The sequence below is a fragment of the Miscanthus floridulus genome, unplaced genomic scaffold (assembly GCF_019320115.1).
Source record: "Miscanthus floridulus cultivar M001 unplaced genomic scaffold, ASM1932011v1 os_1921_1_2, whole genome shotgun sequence".
Lineage (NCBI taxonomy): Eukaryota > Viridiplantae > Streptophyta > Magnoliopsida > Poales > Poaceae > Miscanthus > Miscanthus floridulus.
Genome location: NW_027097987.1, coordinates 4,727 through 24,458, shown reverse-complemented (window position 1 = coordinate 24,458; position 19,732 = coordinate 4,727). Strand labels below are relative to the sequence as shown.

The window sequence follows — 19,732 nt, the reverse complement described above, 5'->3', positions numbered from 1 at the left end:
GGCGGCGACAGCCACGCGGATTGTGAGCTCTCACGTAAACCCTAGCCGCCGTGGCGGCCGAGCTGAGGAAGGCGGCGTTTGGGGGAGGAAGCGTGGCGGGCGACGGAGGCGGTCACAGGAGGACGGCGGAAGTGAGAGGAAGCGGCGTGAAGAGAGTGGTGGCTAGGGCACGGAGACGGTGGCGGCGGCTGGAAACAGTTGGGCAGCATAACGGCGTCAGGAGGAAGAAGAGAGCGCCCAATAATTGTTCACCCGAGCGCACGTGGTTTTATACCAAGGACGATTTGTAGGGGCGGTTTCTGATCCAGCCGCCCCTACAAATGCATTTTTAGGGGCAGTTCCTGATCTAGCCGCCCATACAAATGCATTTGTAGGGGCGGCTTCTGATCTAGTCGCCCCTATAAATATTTTCTATTTTATTTCATTATGAATTATGTATTTTTTATATCACAAAAACACAAAGCAAATGTATATAATATTTTGTATTATTCTATATATGCATAAATATATATAAACAATTATAGTCATAAAAGTTGTAAACATAACTCAATCTTGTTATGTGACTATAATTTGAATTTTAAAAATTTGAATTTTAAAACTTTGACTAAAATTTTACGACATTAAATGACCTAAAATAAAAATGTTGTAAACATAAAAATTGTATAACTCATCAACATGTACAACTTTTATTTTGGTCATCTTGTCATGTGACTTTGTTTGAATGATTCAAAATTTAAAATTCAAATAATTTTCACTTGAAACAATATTTTGAAAGAGTAAATGATTTCAGCTGAAAAACTCATGAGTACCAAAGTTGTAGAACACATCAATATGTACAACTTTTATTTTGATCATCTTTTCAGTTGACCAAATTTGAATTTCAATAAATGGTAACTTCGAACAAGATTTTGAAACCTTAAATGATTCAACAATAAAAGTCGTGAACATAAAAGTTGTTGAACTCATCACTATCTACGACTTTTATTTTGATCACTTCTTCATGAAAGTATTAGTAAACATTATTCGCAAATTCACATATGGCTCATAGTTCTATGAACTATACGAGAGACATGTTGATTTATGAACAATGTTTACTATCACTTTGTCAGATGAAGAAATGACCAAAATAAAAGTTATAGATCTTGATGAGTTATACAACTTTGGTATTCATCACTTTTTCAGCTGAAATTATTTAATGGTTGAAAATCTTGTTAGAACTTATCATTTTTTTAAATTTGAAAATTTGAATGGCTCAAATTTTGTCAAATGAAAAGAATGACCAAATCAACACAGTAACTTGATAGGGCATGATTTTAGAAAATTTTAGGAAAAAATCATCACATTTGGAGCTAGTATGAGGGAGAAAGACTAGTTACAAATTTTACCCAGAGATTAAAAAGAAAAATCACAACTGTTCATGATGATCAATGATGAACAAGTGTGATTTCTCTTTTTAATTTATGGCTGAAATTTATAACTAGTTTTTCTTCCTCATACTAACTTCAAATGAGATGATTTTTTTCCTAAAATTTTATAAAATCATGCTCTATCATTTTAGTCTAGTCATCTATCTTTGTCACTAATTTTAAACATTTTAAATTTTGAATTTCAGAAAATGACAGCTTCAAACCTAATTTTCAACCACTAAATAATCTCAGCTATAAAGGTGATGAATATAAAAGTTGTTTAACACATCACTGTCTGCAACTTTTATTTTGGTCATTTTTTTATTTGACAAAATTTGAACAGTTCAAATTTTGAATTTCAGAAAATGACAGCTTCAAACCTGATTTTCAACCACTAAATGATTTCAATTGTAAAGGTGATGAATATAAAAGTTGTTGAACACATCACTATCTCCTACTTTTATTTTGGCCATTTCTTTATTTCATAAAGTGTTAAGTGATTTCATAAAGTTTTAGTTGTAATAGAGTGGATGTTGAAATAGATTCATCTGGATGTTACAAAGAGTAGTCTCACACACATGCATAAATGTAGTCTCATACACATACATAAATATATAGTCTTACAAACATACATAAATATATAGTCTCACACGGATGCATAAATAAAGTCTTACAAACACACACTTACACAAACACTCCACGTTCAACAACTAGCTAGCCCACTGTAACAACTTTCTCCTTGACATCTTTTTGTTCCCATGGCAATGTCTTTGGGTAGGTTCTTTTTCACAACACTGATCTTCTTAGGAAAGTCTATGAATAGCGGCATCTTATCGAAGTTATTGTAAGCTTCAACATCGTCCACGCCTTCAACTCCGATAATGTGCTGCTTCTTCTTCGGGGGGAGGTTACTTTGTGGGTCAGACATATAGAAAACTTGTGCGACACGTGAAGCGAGCACCCAAGGGTCATCTTGGTAGCCTAGATTCTCGAGGTCCAAGACTCTCAATCCGATCTCGTTCAGTTGGTGTTGTTTGATCTAGCGACATCGAAACAGGGCCACTATTATATCCCTTCCATAGTTAAGTTCCCATATCTCTTCAATGATGCCAAAGTATTGGATCTTCCGCCCTAATCCATCGAGAGCCTCTATTCAAACGCCGCTGTTTTGGTTCACATATTTACTATCCTTTGCGTGGGTATAGTACGTATACCTATTAATGTCATAAGCATTCCAAGATGTCACTTGTCTCGATGGCCCCTCCGCCAACCTACTGATGGTAATAGGGTCTATGGTTTCTCTAGGCGGTATATTTTGGTCCTTCAACCATGTAGTTAGTCGTTGCTTATGCTGTTTCATGACCTAATCATCTGAACGACCATTTCTCTCCGCCATAATGATAGCCAAGTGTTCATCAATGTATGGTTGCATCAGTTGTGTACTCTGCAAGACACTGTAATGTGCCCGACTCACCTCTTTGTAATCATGGTCAATGAACACTTTTCTACCACGGGTGCCCTTCCCAGCCAACCTACCCTTGTGATGAGAATTAGGTTTATCAATCCCTTTATGTACTTTTAGGTACTCTTGATAGCACTCGACGACTTCTTTAGTACTGTAACCCTCTATCATGGAGCCCTCTGGGTATGCTCGATTATGCACGTATCGACTTAGAACCGACATGAACCGCTCATAGAACCACATTTCATGCAAGTAGCAAGGGCCCAGCGCCTATATCTGATGAACCATGTGAATCATGAGATGTGGTATTATATCAAAAAAAGCAGGAGGTAAACACATCTCTAGTTGATTTTATGTCTATACCACAAATTCATGTAGGTCACTCAACTCTTGCTTGCCAATCGTCTTCTGTGAGATCTTCAAAAACAAGTAGCACATGCGGGTGATGGCCATTTTCAAGAACTCTGGCTTTATAGCCCTAATTGCAATAGGTAGAAACACTGTCAGCATCACATGGCAATCATGAGCCTTGCAGTGTGTTATTGACAAGTCCTTCATCGACACTAGCTTCTTCACATTTGTTGAAAACCCAGACGGGACTTTGACCCCCTCAGGAAAGTGCATATAGCTCTCTTCTCGTCTGGTGTTAGGTTGAAGAACACCGTGGGCAGAGTGTATTTTCCATTAGCCTCAGGTACCAGGTGAAGTTGTGGCATCACGTTTAGCTGCATCATGTCTTTTCGTGCTTTCAGACCAACCTTTGACTTGCCTGTGTCCATCAAGGTAGCAATGAGACTCTCAAAGGCATTCTTCTGCATGTGCATAGCATCAATGGCATGGGGGACCTCCAAGTCTAGCCAATAAGGCAGATACTGAAAGAAGTTCGATTATTTCTTGAAAGGCATGTCTTCAATAGGAGATGTGCTTCTATCTCTGTTCGTCCCATTTGGATTCTTCTTTCCATAGATGACGTGTATGTTTTTCACCATTCTGTACACGTGTTCTCTGTTATGACGTCTCTTCGGAGGGGGTTCAATCTCTGGGGTGTTGTCATAAAATCTAAAGAACAATTTGCCGCGGTACTTATGACTTGTCTTTAAGAAGCGTCGGTTCCTTAGGTAAACTATCTTCTTGGATGCATCTAGGTACACCCATATAGTACCATCCAAGCAAACCAAGCATCCCGTCTTCCCTTTGATCTGTCTAGACAAAGCAAACAGCGTGGGGTAATCATTGATAGTAACAAATATTATTGCTCTACATATGAAGTCCTCCTTTCGGAATGCATCGTACATCAGCTCCCTTTCTTGCATCAAAGGCTCGAGGAACACGTCTATATCAATGTCTGGTTGTTTAGGGCTAGAAATAAGAATAGTGAAGAGAAGGTACTTTCTCTTCTGACACAACCACATTGGGATGTTGTACATGGTCAAGATCACTGGCCAAGTGCTATGGTCGCTCATCCTCTCATTGAAGGGATTCATTCCATCGGTGCTCAAGCCAAATCATACATTCCTTGGGTCATCGCTAAATTCTTTGTGCTTCTCATCGAACCTTTGCCACTGACTACAATTAGTCGGGTGTGCAATCTTATCATCATCCACCTTACGCTCATCATCCCACCATGTCATGAGTGTGGCTTCTTTAGGGTTTAGGAAGATACATCTCAAGCGGTTGGTCACTGGCAGGTACCACATTACCAAGGCAGAAATTCTTCTCTGCTTTGCATCGTTGCCTTATGGAGTGTCCTCTAGAGGCTGAGATTCTTGTACCATCTTTTTTATACCCTTCTTATTCCTCTTTTTCTCCGTGGAGGCTTCGTCCCCACCATAAAGGTCATTGTTCTTGTACTGGCTGGCTCCACACTAGGGACATTTATCCAGTGACTTGAACGTTTCGCCACGAAAAAGTATACAGTGGTTGGGGAATGCATGGATTTTTTCAACCCCCATTGTCAATGGACTTATGACCTTCTTCGCTTGGTATGTGTTGGCGGGAACTGAGTTTGGTTATGGCAGCACCCATGACAGAAGATGCAATAGATCATTGAAACTATAGTCTGACCAGCCGTACTTAGCCTTCAGGATGAGTAGCTCAAGCACAAAACATAGCAATGTCCAATGTGTCGGACAACCCTTTTCAATACCATACACAGTCTTCTTTGATGCTTTTGTCACCCTTTCCAAATTTTCTAGATCTTTTGGGCTATTTAGTAAAATATCTGGTCTAAGGGCTCAAATCTTGTCCTCCAAATCATCTTCATCCCCGATATGTGCTCCACCATCATTATTGGCACCACCTTCGTCATTACCATCCCACCCACTAGCATCACCACCTTGTTCATTGCCAAACTCGGAATCCATTCATGCATCAAGCTCTGTTGAATATTGGGACAAGGATTCTATGGTTTCGTCATCGTATTCCTCCTCATCCTCGTCGTTAACAATAATCGTTTCACCATGATGAATTCACACTATGTAGTCCTCAACAAATCCTCGCATAATCAAATGTGATCTGATGATAGTTACATCTGTCCATGCCATATGGTTCTTGCAATCTTTACATGGACAAATAATTGTATCCTTATTCTCTGTCAATGTCGTTGCATGCTTCTTTGCGGCTTCAAAAAATTTATCTACCTCTTCACAGAAACCTGCCTTGAACCTTAACGAACCATACATCCAAGAATTCCTGTACTCCATCTTTTACAACAACAACAAAACAAACATTAAAGGACTACTTATTCAGATATATATAAAAATGAATCAAATTAATAATTACTTGAGAATAATTGTATATACTTTAGATATATATGAATATAAATCAAATATAATTACATGAAGCATACAAACACACCATGATAGAGGAAAATTAATTAATGGCCTATTTATCCATAAATAATTAAAATACATATTTATTGATTACAATAAACAATTTCAAAGGCAACAATTAACAACAATTATATTTTACCCAATATCTTTCATGCAAACCCTAGTCCAATTTCATCAAACACAAATTTACAAAAACAAAATTAATAAAAAAACCAAATCCTAGATCTAGATCTATATGCACATGAAACATCCATAAAACTAACTAATTGTTCACTAAAATCAAGAAACATGGACCAAATAAGGGTATGATCTTGTTCCCCTACCTAATTTACCCTAGTACATTCAAAACTTGGGTCTAATTTGCTTCATAAGTAACTCAAGCACCATAGAAGAGAGAGAAAAATAAAACTCTAATTACTCACTAACCAACCATTAAAACTTCAAAAAAGTGTGGAATAGCATTTTCTTACCTTCTACAACCTCTCCACCAAAGGATTTGAGACCAAAACCTTCCCCCCTTAGTAGAGCATTTTTTGGGAGGTGTCCAAGGCCTCCCCACATTTCTTTCACGGGTTGGAGTGAGTGACCCGAGGAGAAAGAAGGTGCTGCTATTTTTTTATATGTGGGTCATTTGTAGGGGTGGCTGGTGATTGAGCCACCCCTACAAATAGCAGGTAATTATACGCGGGGCATTTGTAGGGGCGGTTCAATCACCAGCCGCCCCTACAAATAGAAATACCAGGGGCGGCTGGTGAGTGAGCCGCCCCTACAAATCAGACCCATTTGTAGGGAGGCTTGTATCACTAGCCGCCCCTATTGTTCCATTTGTAGGGGCTGGCTGGTCTCTAGGGCTCCTTGAGCACGCCACTATAGGGGTGGCTCCATCACCAGCCGCCCCTACAAAAAATTTGACCTGTTCCTACAACCCGTTTTTTACGTAGTGCCGCTCCCTGGCGGCTCCGACGGGCGCCCCGGGTGGTGGCCCCACTGCGTTCATCCCCATCTCGCAGTGCCCGCCCACCACCATCCCCCGCTCCGCCACTAGCTCGGACGGTAGCTCCCGCTCACTCCTCCCATCGGCCACCGCAGAAGTCATCCTCCTTGGGGTCCATGGTGGTGTAGGGCGGTAGCATCTAGATCTGAGAGAGAGGAAAGGAGAGAGGGGTGGAGGCAGAGCATGAGAGGATGGGACGGTGGCCGCGCCAACGGAGGAGTGGCCAGTGGCCGCGCCGACGGAGGAGTGGCCAGTGGCCGCGCCGACAGAGGAGAGACCGATGGCCGCGCCAATGGAGGAGAGGCCGGTGGCTGCGGTGCTATGGAGAGAGGGAGGAAGGGAGAGAGAGAGAGAGAGGCTAGGGTTTCATGGAGCACAGAAGCAGATGCTGACCGGCGCGAGGAGGCTGCAAGGGGTGGGAGGCACACCGGCGGCCACCGGCGAGGCCCGCTCGCATGGCGCCATGGACGGAGACGGGCACCGCCAGGTCCCATGGCCGATGCCGCACCGTAGCCCGGGGGCGCCGTCGGTCGCCGGCAGCGCCTCGCGGCGTGAGCCAGCGGCGAGGGACCGGCCGGCACAGAATGATGCGATGGGGGGGAGGAGGAGGTGGAGAAAGGCGGCCGCAGCTGCCGCGCCCGCTCGCGCCAAGTGCCGCTGCCGCCCTGTCCGCATCAAGGGAGAGAGGGAGCGAAGAGGAGAGAGACTGAGGGGTGGGGACTTTTCCGAAGATGGCCGCTATATATACAACGGGCATTTGTAGGGCGGCTGTTGATTAAGCCACCCCTACAAATGGACAAAGCAGGGGCGGTTGGTAATATCAGCCGCCCCTACAAATCAACGCATTTGTTGGGGCAGCTCGTATTACCAGCCGCCCCTACTGTGCCATTTGTAGGGGCAGCTGCTGTGCTGGAGCCCGAGCACGTCACTGTAAGGACGGCTCCAATGTCAGCCGCCCCTAAAGAAAAAAAAAGCTCAGTTGCTACAAACTGTTTTTCACGTAGTGTAATGTGCTATTTCTTTTGTAAAATAATGTTTGATATTTAAATCGTTTTTGTCTGCTTTCTTTTCAATCCAAGGGAAAACTCACCATGCCACTGAATTGTCCCCTTTTATTGATACATAATATTACTATGTCACATGTAAGCCGATCATTATTACTATTTCATAGTTAGATACACTGTTATCAACTTTTCAGAGCACTAATGAATCAAGAAACATTAATCCCTAATAGAAGTTGGGTTCACTACTTGGATTAAAAAAAACTGAAACAATGTAATGATGGAGTTGTGCATGAAAAATATATGTTCTGGTCGAATTTGAATTGTAAATTTGAATTTTTTTGGGCGAAAAAATGTACTAGTAGGGGCGGTTCTAAACTGAAATCGCCCCTACAAACAGGTATTATAGGGGCGGCTGGTACTACGGCCGTTCCTACAAATCAATTTTGTAGAGATGGCTGGTGCTACCAGCCGTCCCCTATAAATCGATTTGTAGGGGCAGGTCTAGAAACCGCCCCCTACAAATGCATGATTTGTAGAGACGGTATGGTAGGGGCGGCTGGCCGAGCCGCCTCTACGAACCATCACCAGCCGCTCCTACAAATGCTTATTATAGTAGTGTCAAGTTCAAATTTCAGATATCTTCCCAAAAAAATAACTCAAATTAACGAATCTTCCTTTTCACGAGCACCTTTAATTGTCAGTTCGTTCATAGGTTTCAGAAACATAAGCAATGATCAACATAAGTGATAAAAAAAAGTGTTTATTACCAAAAGTGACGTGCCGAACATTTCATATCACACATTAACACATCCGAGTCACTAAATCGAAATGTTTCTGGTTTTTTTATGTGAAGAGGCTAATTGGTATTGCAAATTTTATGTGCCGCTGCCTGAACATATTTAGATTTAGATATAACTCTCCACATGGCCAAAGACCATGTGACAACACAGTTGATGGAATGATGGAACGATTTATTTGGACATATATTGACGACGATGCTTGATTGCTTGGGCATGCATGGCCTGTGATTCTGTGAACCCTCGTGATAGTGATAATAATTTGAAGTTAGGTACAGTGTTAGATTAGGCAATTTGATGATCTTTCAACCTAGCTCATATCTGAATTTCCGAATCAAGATGCTTCAAACCTGCGAATACTGATCATCGTTGACCTGAAAGCTTTGTCCATATTAACATGATACTACTGTATACGGTAAACAGGGAGTGCTTGGCCGTGCTGAAGTAGCTGTTAAGAAGCTCCACGATTATCTATCAATTGAAGACGAGTCATTTGTGGACGAAATTGATTGTCTGATGAGGACCAAGCACAGAAATATAGTACGGTTTCTAGGCTATTGTGCAGATACACATGGGAAAATAATGAAGCATGAGGGCAAATGTGTCCTTGCGGAGGTCCGAGTAAGGCTGTTATGCTTTGAGTATATAGCCAACGGGAGCCTGCGGAGCGAGCTTAAAGGTACAGGTACCATACATACTGCAGCATACTCTGCATTTCTTTTTGTGTTTACTGCATAGCTTACGTGTGCGTGGTGTTAACATGCAACTATACTCTGCATTATTTGAGTTAACATTCAATCCTCCTTATGCTGATTTTGTATGTACTACCTCCCATCTCATAAAGAATGCAATTCTAGGTTTGATCATGTCACGAAACATAGTGTCCCTTCAGAGAGACACCCCTTGGTGATCTCACTTAGCAAATACTTCCTCCATCCCAAAATAAGAGGAGTCAAACGGTTTTAATTTTGAACAAATATATACAAGAAAATATTAATATTTATAGTACATAATTTATATCATTAGATAGATCGTTGAATCTACTTTCATAATACTTATTTGGAGATACAAATGTTGCTAATATTTTTTATTAACCTAGTCAAACTTAAAAAGGTTTGACCGACACGAATGTCATAGCAACACTTATTCTAGGGTGGAGGGCGTACTAGCCATTAGAGATTTAACTACACTAGGTAGTTATTAGTGCCACAGATGCAGCATGTCCATTGCCCAAGGGTTGCCAATACACACACGCGTGCACACATGCGCACACGCAGGCACGCACGCACACACACATACACAAGGGATCAATACAGAAAGATAGTTCTACCAATTTTGTTGAGTTTTACTTTTCACACTTTAATAGATCAAAATCAAACTAACCTAAGTTTGACTGACCTTATAGAAAATAGTATTATAAAAATATATGCTAGAAAATAGAGAGCGATGAAGACGACAAACCATGCCATCGGGAGCAAGATACCCAGGAGGTAGTCGCGTCTAGACCTCCTCACGGAGTTCACCACTAAGAAAGGCATTTTTTAAATCAAGTTGAGAAATGGACCAAGCACAATCAAAGGCCACGGCAAGGAGAGTGCGAACAGTGGTCATGTGAGCCATAGGAGCAAAGGTATCATCATAGTCACGACCATACTCCTACTAAAAACATGAGCAACAAGGCGGGCCTTTATAACGCTCGAGAGAGCCATCAGACCGAGTCTCAATCTCATAAACCCATTTGCATGTGATGGGACGAGCATGAGGAAGAAGAGGAACAAGGTCCCAATTAAGTGCCAGTGCGCTCAAGAGCAATGATCTCCTCATCCATGTCATGTTGCCGTTATGGATGACAAATGGCATCATGATATGTGGTTGGCTCAGAAAGAACAGTGCCAGCAGAACTATACCGGTATGCAGGCTTTAGCAATCCCTGATCATGAAGATTATAACGAGAGGATGGTCGAGAGGAGGAATCCTCAACCGAAGATGTCTCAACAGGAGGTGAAACATCAGGAGCCGACTCAACAGGAGGCGAGGTGTCATGGAGGCGGCGACCGTAGGTGTTAATCACAGGTGGTTTGGAGTCATAAATGGACCTAAGAGGAACCTGTGAAGGCGGCTCAGAGGGCAGCGGAGGAGATGGTGGAGGAGGTGGAGATAGTGAAGAAGGTGGAGACGGTGGAGGAGGAAGAAGCACAGTGGATATACATAAGAAACACTGGGAACATGAAAAGAAGAGGATGAAAGAGTGCCATGACTAACAACCGAAAGAGGTGAGCCATCAACGTTTGAACAGTGAGAGGAATAGAAGGAGGGCAAGTGGAAGAAAGACAGGTATGCTCAGGCATCATATGAAAAGAAGCACAAGAATTAAGAATCCAGGGCAAGATCAATACCTGAAGTGGATGGTGATCCCCCAATAGAAGACAGAGGCACCAAGACGACGAAGCAACATGAATATCTCCTGTGTATCAGTATGTTGAGAGCTGCCAGTACTCTGAGAGACACCAGTAGTCGTAGTACCAGGACCCTGTGAGGGACGGCCACCTTGGCGAGACTGAGCCTGCCTCTTCTTCTTGTAATAGTGAGCCTCAACATGTCCATCTCTGTCACAGTGATCACAATGAAGTCCACCTGAACTGCGAGTCCCAGAGCTAGAGACCACTGAAGAAGACCCCTTGGGAGCAGAACCAAGAACTCCGAGGCATGCAAACCGAGCAGCCAGAACTGAGGAGGAGGTCGATTGAAGCAAACCAGCAAAACAAAGACGAGTCTCCTCATTATGAACGGTAGTAAGAGCCTCCATCAGGGACACACATGGCTCACGAGCAAGTAACTGAGCACAGAGAGGCTCAAACTCAGCACGTAGACAAGTCAGGAGTCATAGGTGAGATTGAAGCTCAAGGTGACTTTGTTGCTTCCTGCAGGAATCACAAGTGGTCAGAGACAACTAAGGACCAAGAGTGTCAAGCTCACGCCACACTACACATAGCTGTCAAAAGAAATCCTCAACTGAACTGTGTCACCCTGCTATAACAATTGCTCCTGACGTAAAGCGGTAATATAGGTAGATTCACCATAGGGCTCATAGCGCTGAGGAAGCAAGGATTTGAAAAGCATGATCAAGCTGAACAATATCAGTAGCCAGACGCTCATCCATACTAGCAACGAAAACAACCCTAGCACGAGCATCCTCATCCAACCATGTCTGATAATCCCTAAAGTGGGACATATAAGAGGCCAGATCATCATCATAAGCATCCCGCAACATCTTTTGGTCAGCTTCTGAGGTTCCTATAGGAATCACCGGCTACACTAGAGGAGTAGGCAAGGCTAGACAAGGCAGCTCACCATTGAGAAACTCCCATAGTCGGAGACCACACATATGCCACCGCATACGATCTGAGGAATCCAATCACGATAATTGATGCCATTGAAAAACACTATACAACGTGGGACTTGAGCACCACCACCAGAGGTAGGAGCCGGAGAGGATGCCATTTTTTTACTCAACACTTAAGAAACCAACCGGAGGGGAGCTCTCTGTTTTGCTCCAAGAGTAGGGCGAAGCTCGCGGGGCTAGCAGGGCCGCGCCCAGTGGGAGTGAGACCGCGCCCAGCAGCAGGAACGGCGCACCCGGTGGCGGGTCCACGCATGGTGGCGGGATCCGTCATGCGCCCCGCTTGTGCTCGAGTTCGCGCGGGCTCGTGCTCACACACGTGCACCTGAGCGGCAGCCGGCAGAGAAAAGCCGTGGCGGGAAGGGAGCCGTGATGATTCGAGAAGAGGAGCCGCGATGGTGATGAGTCAACAACGACACGCAGGGAAAAGCCGGCAGGAATGAACCGGCGGCGGCGCGGCAGGGAGAAGCCGGCGCGTCCACGAGGTAACCCTAGCGCAACAATCAAACTCTGGATACCACGTTAGAATAGAGCTTGTATTGAGAAGAAGGGCTTTACCCCAATACGTACATGTACAAGTATGCAAAGACACCCTTATACAAAAGGGAAAATGCAACCACATACACATATATCTAACCGGTAATTCTAAATGAAGTCAACATAGCAGCTAATTACTAATATTCTTTTTGGTTTGTGGTTTTGCTTTTTCACATGATGCAGATACAAATTGTAGACTTGAATGGCATGAGCGATACAGGATAATTAAAGGAGTTTGTCAAGGTTTGCGTTATCTACACGAGGAAAAGAATATTGTTCACTTAGATCTGAAGCTAGACAATATATTACTTGACCGAGAAATGGTTCCAAAAATAACCGATTTTGGTCTGTCAAGACTCTTTGACAAACAACAAACTCGAATTATAACTGCAAACTGTCGTGGGTCAAGGTAAACGGTACTGTATGAGAACCACTAATATTTCAGGATACAGTCTTTGATTTCAACTTACTTTTGCACAGTAATAATGCCACAAAAATATATGCCATGTATATTGTTATGCAGGGGATATATGGCGCCAGAATACTTGGATAATGGAGTAATTACGTTCAAGTCAGACATATACAGTTTGGGTGTGATAATCCTAGAGATTTTAACAGGGCAAAAGGAGAGATGCAACGTTGAAAATGTAAGAATTTAGCTGACCAATTTCCCATGACTATAATTTTTTTATTTTTGCAAGAATATGTGAAATTTGGATTCTTACATTAAACCCGGGTGGGGTCAAGGTCAAGGGTAGGTTGAGCGCTCCGACTCTCCACCATCAAGCTGACAGCTCGTTCTCAAATGCAGCATACAGAGTAATTTGGCAAACTATTGTGGCCAATGTAATTTGACGCAGCATAAATATCGGAGGGGGCTGATAGGACTGAAAATAAGAAAAATCGAGTAGTTGATTAACTGCAGAGGAACTAGTTCCTAATTTCACAACGAAGTCGATATCGCTGGCACTCCGCATGCGGGCTCGCAGGTGCAGTCCTAGTTCAGTCATGGCTCCACCGCCCCTCGATGGACTCATCTTCGCTGATCCAATCTGGGAGGTACGGCAGCCTCATCAATCGGTCTAACCCTACTCCCAGTAGCGGATTAGGAGGAGCTTCTCCCATTATCTTCCATCTACAGCATCTTCTTTCAAACTTCCATGGGTACCAATTTATATGGGGTTTAGGAGGAGCTCCATGCTTCTAGTAGCTGTAGCCAAGGTAAGTACTAAATAGCGTTCGAGCCCACTTCCCAAACATTTCCATAATCAGAGGAAACAGACAAATGTCCCAGTCATCTTTTTACTGTTTTGCTAATGTTGGATTACGTACATCTTTTGGTTAGGCATAGTTCTTCCTTTCTTTTAATGAATACCTGCTAGTTCTTGGTTTCTTACTGTGGCTGATTGAAAATGTTGTTGCCCATGAGTACAATCCCTCTTTGACCATGGGTATAATATTTGCCCAGACCAATCTATATACTATACTTGTATTCAAGAAAAAAAGAAGTGAAATAAATTCATGTGCCTTCGGGTTCAACATGAATATACCATCGTTAATAATAATATATTTTTGTGGGTAGCGACTACTCATATTGTCCTTCCACTTAAGACGGTTCAATGGGGTGGTGATCTACACCTTCTGGAACATCTGGAAAGAGGGGAATAGGAGAATCTTCAACAACGCCGTAGAATCATCGGTGTTACCGGTAGCCGCAAGAATAAAAGACGACATAGAGCAAAGAAAGAGAGCATTAGCTTAGGGGTTTACCTGTCTACTGTACTAGCCCCTTGGGGTGTGTTTTCCCGTTTGTATATAAACCTCTTTTTCTCCTACCTTAATTGAAAGGTAGAGCTCCTGCCATTGTGTTCTAAAATATTGTCCTTCCACTTTTTCTCGCATAATGAGACAGATTGAGAATTTCTATCACTAATAGCCGATGTGGCCCATTTAATTGCACCAGTTATTTACTCTTTATAATAGATAAGTATGGAAGAACTTCATCATTTCTAGTCTAGTGAAGTAATCTCCTCCTAATTTGATTTCTCAGGTAGTTGAAAATTGGAAGAATAGACTGCAGGCAACGCTGAGCCAGTTGTTACTAGAAGCATACTGCCATCAAGTGAAGACATGTGCAGAGATTGCATTAAAATGTGTACATGACAACAGTCAAAATAGGCCCAATATTGGGGCCATTATTACTATGCTGAATGAAACAGAAACTGATTTCCAAGAACAAGAAACTTCTACATCCTGTAAGCTGCTTGAGATTCATCCCCTGGAGCTTCGATTCCCTTTCGAGCTTAACAGGTTGGCCACATGCCCATTGTACCTAGCCAACAGCACAGATGACCGTATCGCCTTCAGGCTTCGGCCAGGGAACCCAGAGAGGTACTTCACTGAGTGGCTCTGCGGTGTCGTGGAACCAAGATCCACTTACACCCTTACTGTGACTATGAAAGAACAGAAACAGCACCCACCGCTGGACATAGACGAGTTTCTAATTAAGCAGAGCCGTATAATGGATAGTGACCAGCTTAAGGATATAAACCAAGGAGAAGCTGATGCTGAGTTTGATAATTTTTTTGAGGAAGTTCAAAAGACATGTGTTGATTTGGTGCATGAAAATACGCTGATGGCTCTTTGTGACCCACAAGCAGAGACAACCTCTGAGGTTTATATCCAGTGCCTGCTTTTTTTAGCATAACATCTATTATCTGCTCGAAAATTTAACTCTTGTCTTCAAAGAGAACAGAGATGTTTCTTTTTCAACTGGATTATATTAGGTTGAGAGAAGCTCACATAAATATTTCATTCTTCTTTAGCTAGAAACATGTACCTATGCTTAAAATCTTTCTACTCATCATTAGCATTTGTTTGGTTGGATCAGGTCATCTCAACGGTGATTTTTGATAAAATGGTTTCCATGGATGTACATCCAACAGAACCTTGGTGAGTGGATAGTTTAAATTTTTATGAGGATTAAAATGACATGGAAATATTTTATTTCTGCTTCATTGGATTGAATCAGGCACGCATATTTTATTTTCTGATCTGCATGGCAGGATTGTAACCGGTCACTTCAATGGGCATGTCTGCACGTGGAACTATCAGACAAAGGTTTGCAGCTAGTCTCACTAGTCAGTAGAACATATTTGCAGATTGTTTTTTTTTTTGTAGGATATTTTGTAAAGATGTGAATTAGAGAAGCCAGATGGTGGCACCATGACAAACTTTCACAAATACCTGTTACATTAGATCTTCCGGAAAATTGAACCATATGGGTCTGTTTAGACATACAACTAGTGAATCCCGATTCACAACCAAACTTTCTGTGTTAGTTTTATGAAGTGTTATAGAACACTCTGTCAAGGAGAAACAAAATCACTAGATAGCTACATTTTTTTTTAAAATCAAATGGATGTGAAATTCTGATGTGCTTAACTTTTTTAGTGGCAGTTGTAATAAATTTCCATCCTGGGATTTCTCATGTAGTTCATTTGAATTTAGTGCTTAAATGTTGTTTTTAGTTGTCTGCACTTAACCAAAATCTGACCTATTTCAGAAAATCAAGAGTTAATATTGGAACTAGTTTTCTTTGTTTAGTTTTCTCTTCTGCTTGTCATGTTCATTGTACATAACCAGGCAACCAGCCCTTTTTAGTAAAAAAAAAAAATATAAGTGGGGCACTCCCCCACATCCTTGCTTCAGAAAAAAAAACATTGAACTAATTAGGTTATGTTTTATTCATCCACAGGCAATGGTAAAGTCGTTTGAACTCACAAGGGAACAGGAAGGCATGTCATCTGAATTCACCAAAATCTGTTTTGATATCTATAGAAGTTGTCAATTTCTTCCACAGAGCATCTTTTTTATTTTTGACACATCTTATAATTTCCTATATCTTAACTACAGTTTTGACGGTTAAATTTCTTGCACAAAAGCAATGGATTGTTGCCGGAGGTGGAGATGGTCGCATCTATGTGTACAGTTATAACACAATGAAGAGAGTCAAGAGTTTCAGGGCTCTCAGTAACCAGATCACTTCTTTGGCTATTCATCCAACTGAACCTTATGTACTGTCAGCATCCTATGACCTTGTAATTAAGATGTGGGACTGGGAAAATGGCTGGAAATCCACACGGAAATTTGAGGATGCGCACTCCAGCTCTGTGATGCAGATTGCCTTCAACCCCAATGATGTCAAAGCTTTTGCAAGTGTTTCCAAGGATTATACCTTAAAGGTGTGTGTTTAAATTTCCTGAGACACAAAAACTTTGATAAGATCCATTAAACAAATACTGGTCCTTGACTCCTTGGTTCAGAAACTTAGAGTTCCTTCTTTGCTATAAATTTCAGATCTGGAGTGTTGATTCTCCCCGTGCTAATTTCACATTGGCCGGGCATACATCTCATGTGAGATGTTTGGATTACTTTACTCGAGGTGACAGGCAATACTTGATTACCGGCTCTGATGATGGGACTGCCAAGGTGGGGTCTTCTCCAAACTCCAAAGGGTATGCCTTTAATAAGCATCCATAAAGAGCATTCTGCTCTAACGCTTTTTGTAAATGTCGAACAGATTTGGGACTTGCAGAAGAAGATTTGCGTTGAAACACTGGAAGGACACGCAAATAGAGTCAGCGCTGTATGTTCCCATCCTGAGCTTCCTATATTGATGACAGGTTCCCGCGATGGGACTGTTCGTCTTTGGAACTCTAATAGCTTCAGGTACGGATTAATTGGGCTCACAACATCCTTAAGACATTTTATATCATTATATATGGTTGTGATTCTACTTAACAAGTGCTGGGATAGGATTCACATGGGATGGCTCATGGCTGTAACACTGCTCATGTTTTGCATACTTCCAGGCTTGAGGGCGTACTCAACTTTGGTCTCAGAAAAGTCCATGCCTTAGCATGTATGAAGGACTCAAGGTACATAATGAAACATTTCCTGTGCTCCTTCAGTTTGATTGCCTGAAACGAATTACTAGCTTGCCAATAAGTTTTAGAAGTTCAAAGAAAAAAGTAATCAAACAGAGGATTGTTTTTTATCTCTTCATTTGTGTTATCATCTGCAATTGAGTCTTACAATCTTCAATATTATTACATGTATGCTCTACCTTGGCATTGCAGTTGCTTATGTTGTCCTCTTTTTTTGTGCTGTAAAAGTAAAACTCTATCCACTTAATTTCTCATAAGGTTCTGATCTTTTCCTGTTTTCCTTTTGGTGTGAGATTATAGGGTTGTTATTGGACACAGCCATGGATTAGCAATTACGGAGATTGGCCATCATGGACGTTGGTAGTGTGGGAAGAAATGAAAGTGACATGAGGAATTCTCACCTGTTCATGCCAAGTTTAATAGCTATACTACAACTACTGCCTACTGGCACATCACCAGTGGTGGCTGCTCTGTTTCTGCTAATGTTACCATTTTGTTTTGGACTTTTGGTGCCCTTCCTGTCTGCAGCATAAATTGTTTAGCAGGGCAAATAAGACAAAACATCTATCCGTTTCAACATCACAAAATAGAAATCCTTTTGTTCTTGGATAAATAAATCTGGGAAATAAGCTAAAATGCTTGATATCTGTAGATTTCAATTTGAGTAACAATCTGAAGGACCGGAAACGGCGACCAGAGGGGGGGTGAATGGAAGCCTCAAATTTCTTTCGAAATCTTCGACCACTGTCCCAACATCAATCCCCAAAAAGCATACACGAAAGACTTGATGACCACGACCCTAGAGAAGGGTGGATGCTCCCTCAGAACACAGCGGGTCACCACAGAGTAAACGGAACACAGATCGAAGCCCAAACGAGCAAACTCCCAAAAGAAAACAGCACTGCTCCTGCAAATATCGGACATGTCCGGTATTATATCGGACACGTCCGGTATTTTCGGACACGTCCGGTATGATCTCGGACACGTCCGATATTTTCAGCAGCAAGCTGACCAAAAGAGAAAAATCCAAAACCCCGTCAAATGGTGTCCAAAAATCATGAAATTTTAACCATAGCTCTTTAGACACCAAGGGAAGGTCTCCACCAAATTTCAGCTCAAAACTCCAAAGTGAGAAATATCGGACACGTCCTAGATCATATCGGACGCAACCGGTATGAACGAGCAGTTTCTCGGGAAAAATCAAATCAAGCCATAACTTGATCAAATCAACTCCAAATGATTTGAAACTTTGCACAAGGGTTCACAAGCGAGTAGAAAGACAACCTCTAAAGGATCATGGCCCGAAACAAACTCTAACTCCGTGAATCGAAGGAATTGAAGAATCCCCAAAAAATAGGTCAAGACCTTAAATTGCTCGGATCTGCGATCTCGTGAGGAATTAGTGGATTTCCTTCGGTGGAAAGCTTCTACTCATGTCATTGATCGATCCAAGGCAACAAGAATGAACCAAAACCATCCCAAAACGAAGAAACGAGAGGGGAAACAAGAAGGGACAAAAGGAGCTCGTGAAGAACACCAAAATCACATCAAGAACACAACTAAATCATGAATCCCGGAGGGCATACGGTGGTTACGGCCACCGATTCTTTCAAAACCAAGTCACAATTTGAGTTGTGGACCTCTCTCATACATGGAAGCAAACTAGAGGAAGAAACCCTAAAGGAGAAAATGAAAACTAGAGGAGGTGAGGGAGATGGGGGCTCCCTCATCCTATTTAACAGGGCTATTACACATTCCCAGTTTTGCCCCTAGATACAAATGAGTTGAACCGCTAAGCCCAAGGGCGTTGTTGTCCAACCCGGTGTAATCTTGATCCGACAACCACCGCGCCTTCTCACTGGTAGCTTCGCTTCGACGCGAACTCCCCGATACCGCCACGTGCCGTCCGTCCCTCCATGGAACCTCCGCCCGGGTTTTGAGGCCCAAACCCATAAACCGTCCATCCGATGGTTTTGAGACCCAACCCATCAAACCGTCCGCGGGTAGCGTACTCCATATGCGTCCCCCGCCATCCGACGCGTGTCACCGCCGTCCTCGACCGGCCAGCCCGCCAAGTCCTCCTGAGCCTCACTCAACTCGCACGTCCACCGTCTTGACCCGGTCAACACCGTCACTCCATGTCTTCTTGCACTTGTCGATGTCCCAAGTGTCAGCCACCGTGGCTAGTCACCCGGCCTCTGGGTCCTTCGGTCCAAGCCTCACGTCCGTCCTTCACCGCTCCTGGTCTGTCGGCACGGCACGTCCTCCTTGACCTTCACCTCGCCGTCGACCACCGCATCCGAACTCTACACCTGCACAACACAAGCCAAAAGACATGTCGCACACATAGCT

The 19,732-nt window shown here is 42.7% G+C and overlaps 1 protein-coding gene across 3 annotated transcripts in view; it reads left to right on the top strand.

The window, feature by feature from the left end:
- The window catches only part of LOC136534415 (uncharacterized), a 28,556-nt gene extending 10,540 nt beyond the window's left edge, over positions 1–18,016 (top strand). The window contains exons 3-14 of one of the 3 annotated variants that reach the window (XM_066526851.1): positions 8,918–9,173; positions 12,615–12,840; positions 12,955–13,078; positions 14,482–15,105; positions 15,322–15,383; positions 15,497–15,551; positions 16,189–16,228; positions 16,347–16,675; positions 16,791–16,922; positions 17,014–17,162; positions 17,306–17,371; positions 17,681–18,016. In XM_066526851.1, the coding sequence (XP_066382948.1) occupies positions 8,918–9,173; positions 12,615–12,840; positions 12,955–13,078; positions 14,482–15,105; positions 15,322–15,383; positions 15,497–15,551; positions 16,189–16,228; positions 16,347–16,675; positions 16,791–16,922; positions 17,014–17,162; positions 17,306–17,371; positions 17,681–17,744 (2,127 nt within the window). In that variant the 3' untranslated portion in view covers positions 17,745–18,016. Of the gene's footprint in view, positions 1–8,917; positions 9,180–9,232; positions 12,380–12,614; positions 12,841–12,954; positions 13,079–14,481; positions 15,106–15,321; positions 15,384–15,496; positions 15,552–16,188; positions 16,229–16,346; positions 16,676–16,790; positions 16,923–17,013; positions 17,163–17,305; positions 17,372–17,680 lie in introns of those variants that run through there. The other 2 variants (XM_066526850.1, XM_066526853.1) reach the window with 2 other exon arrangements.
- Positions 18,017–19,732: the final 1,716 nt, after the last annotated feature.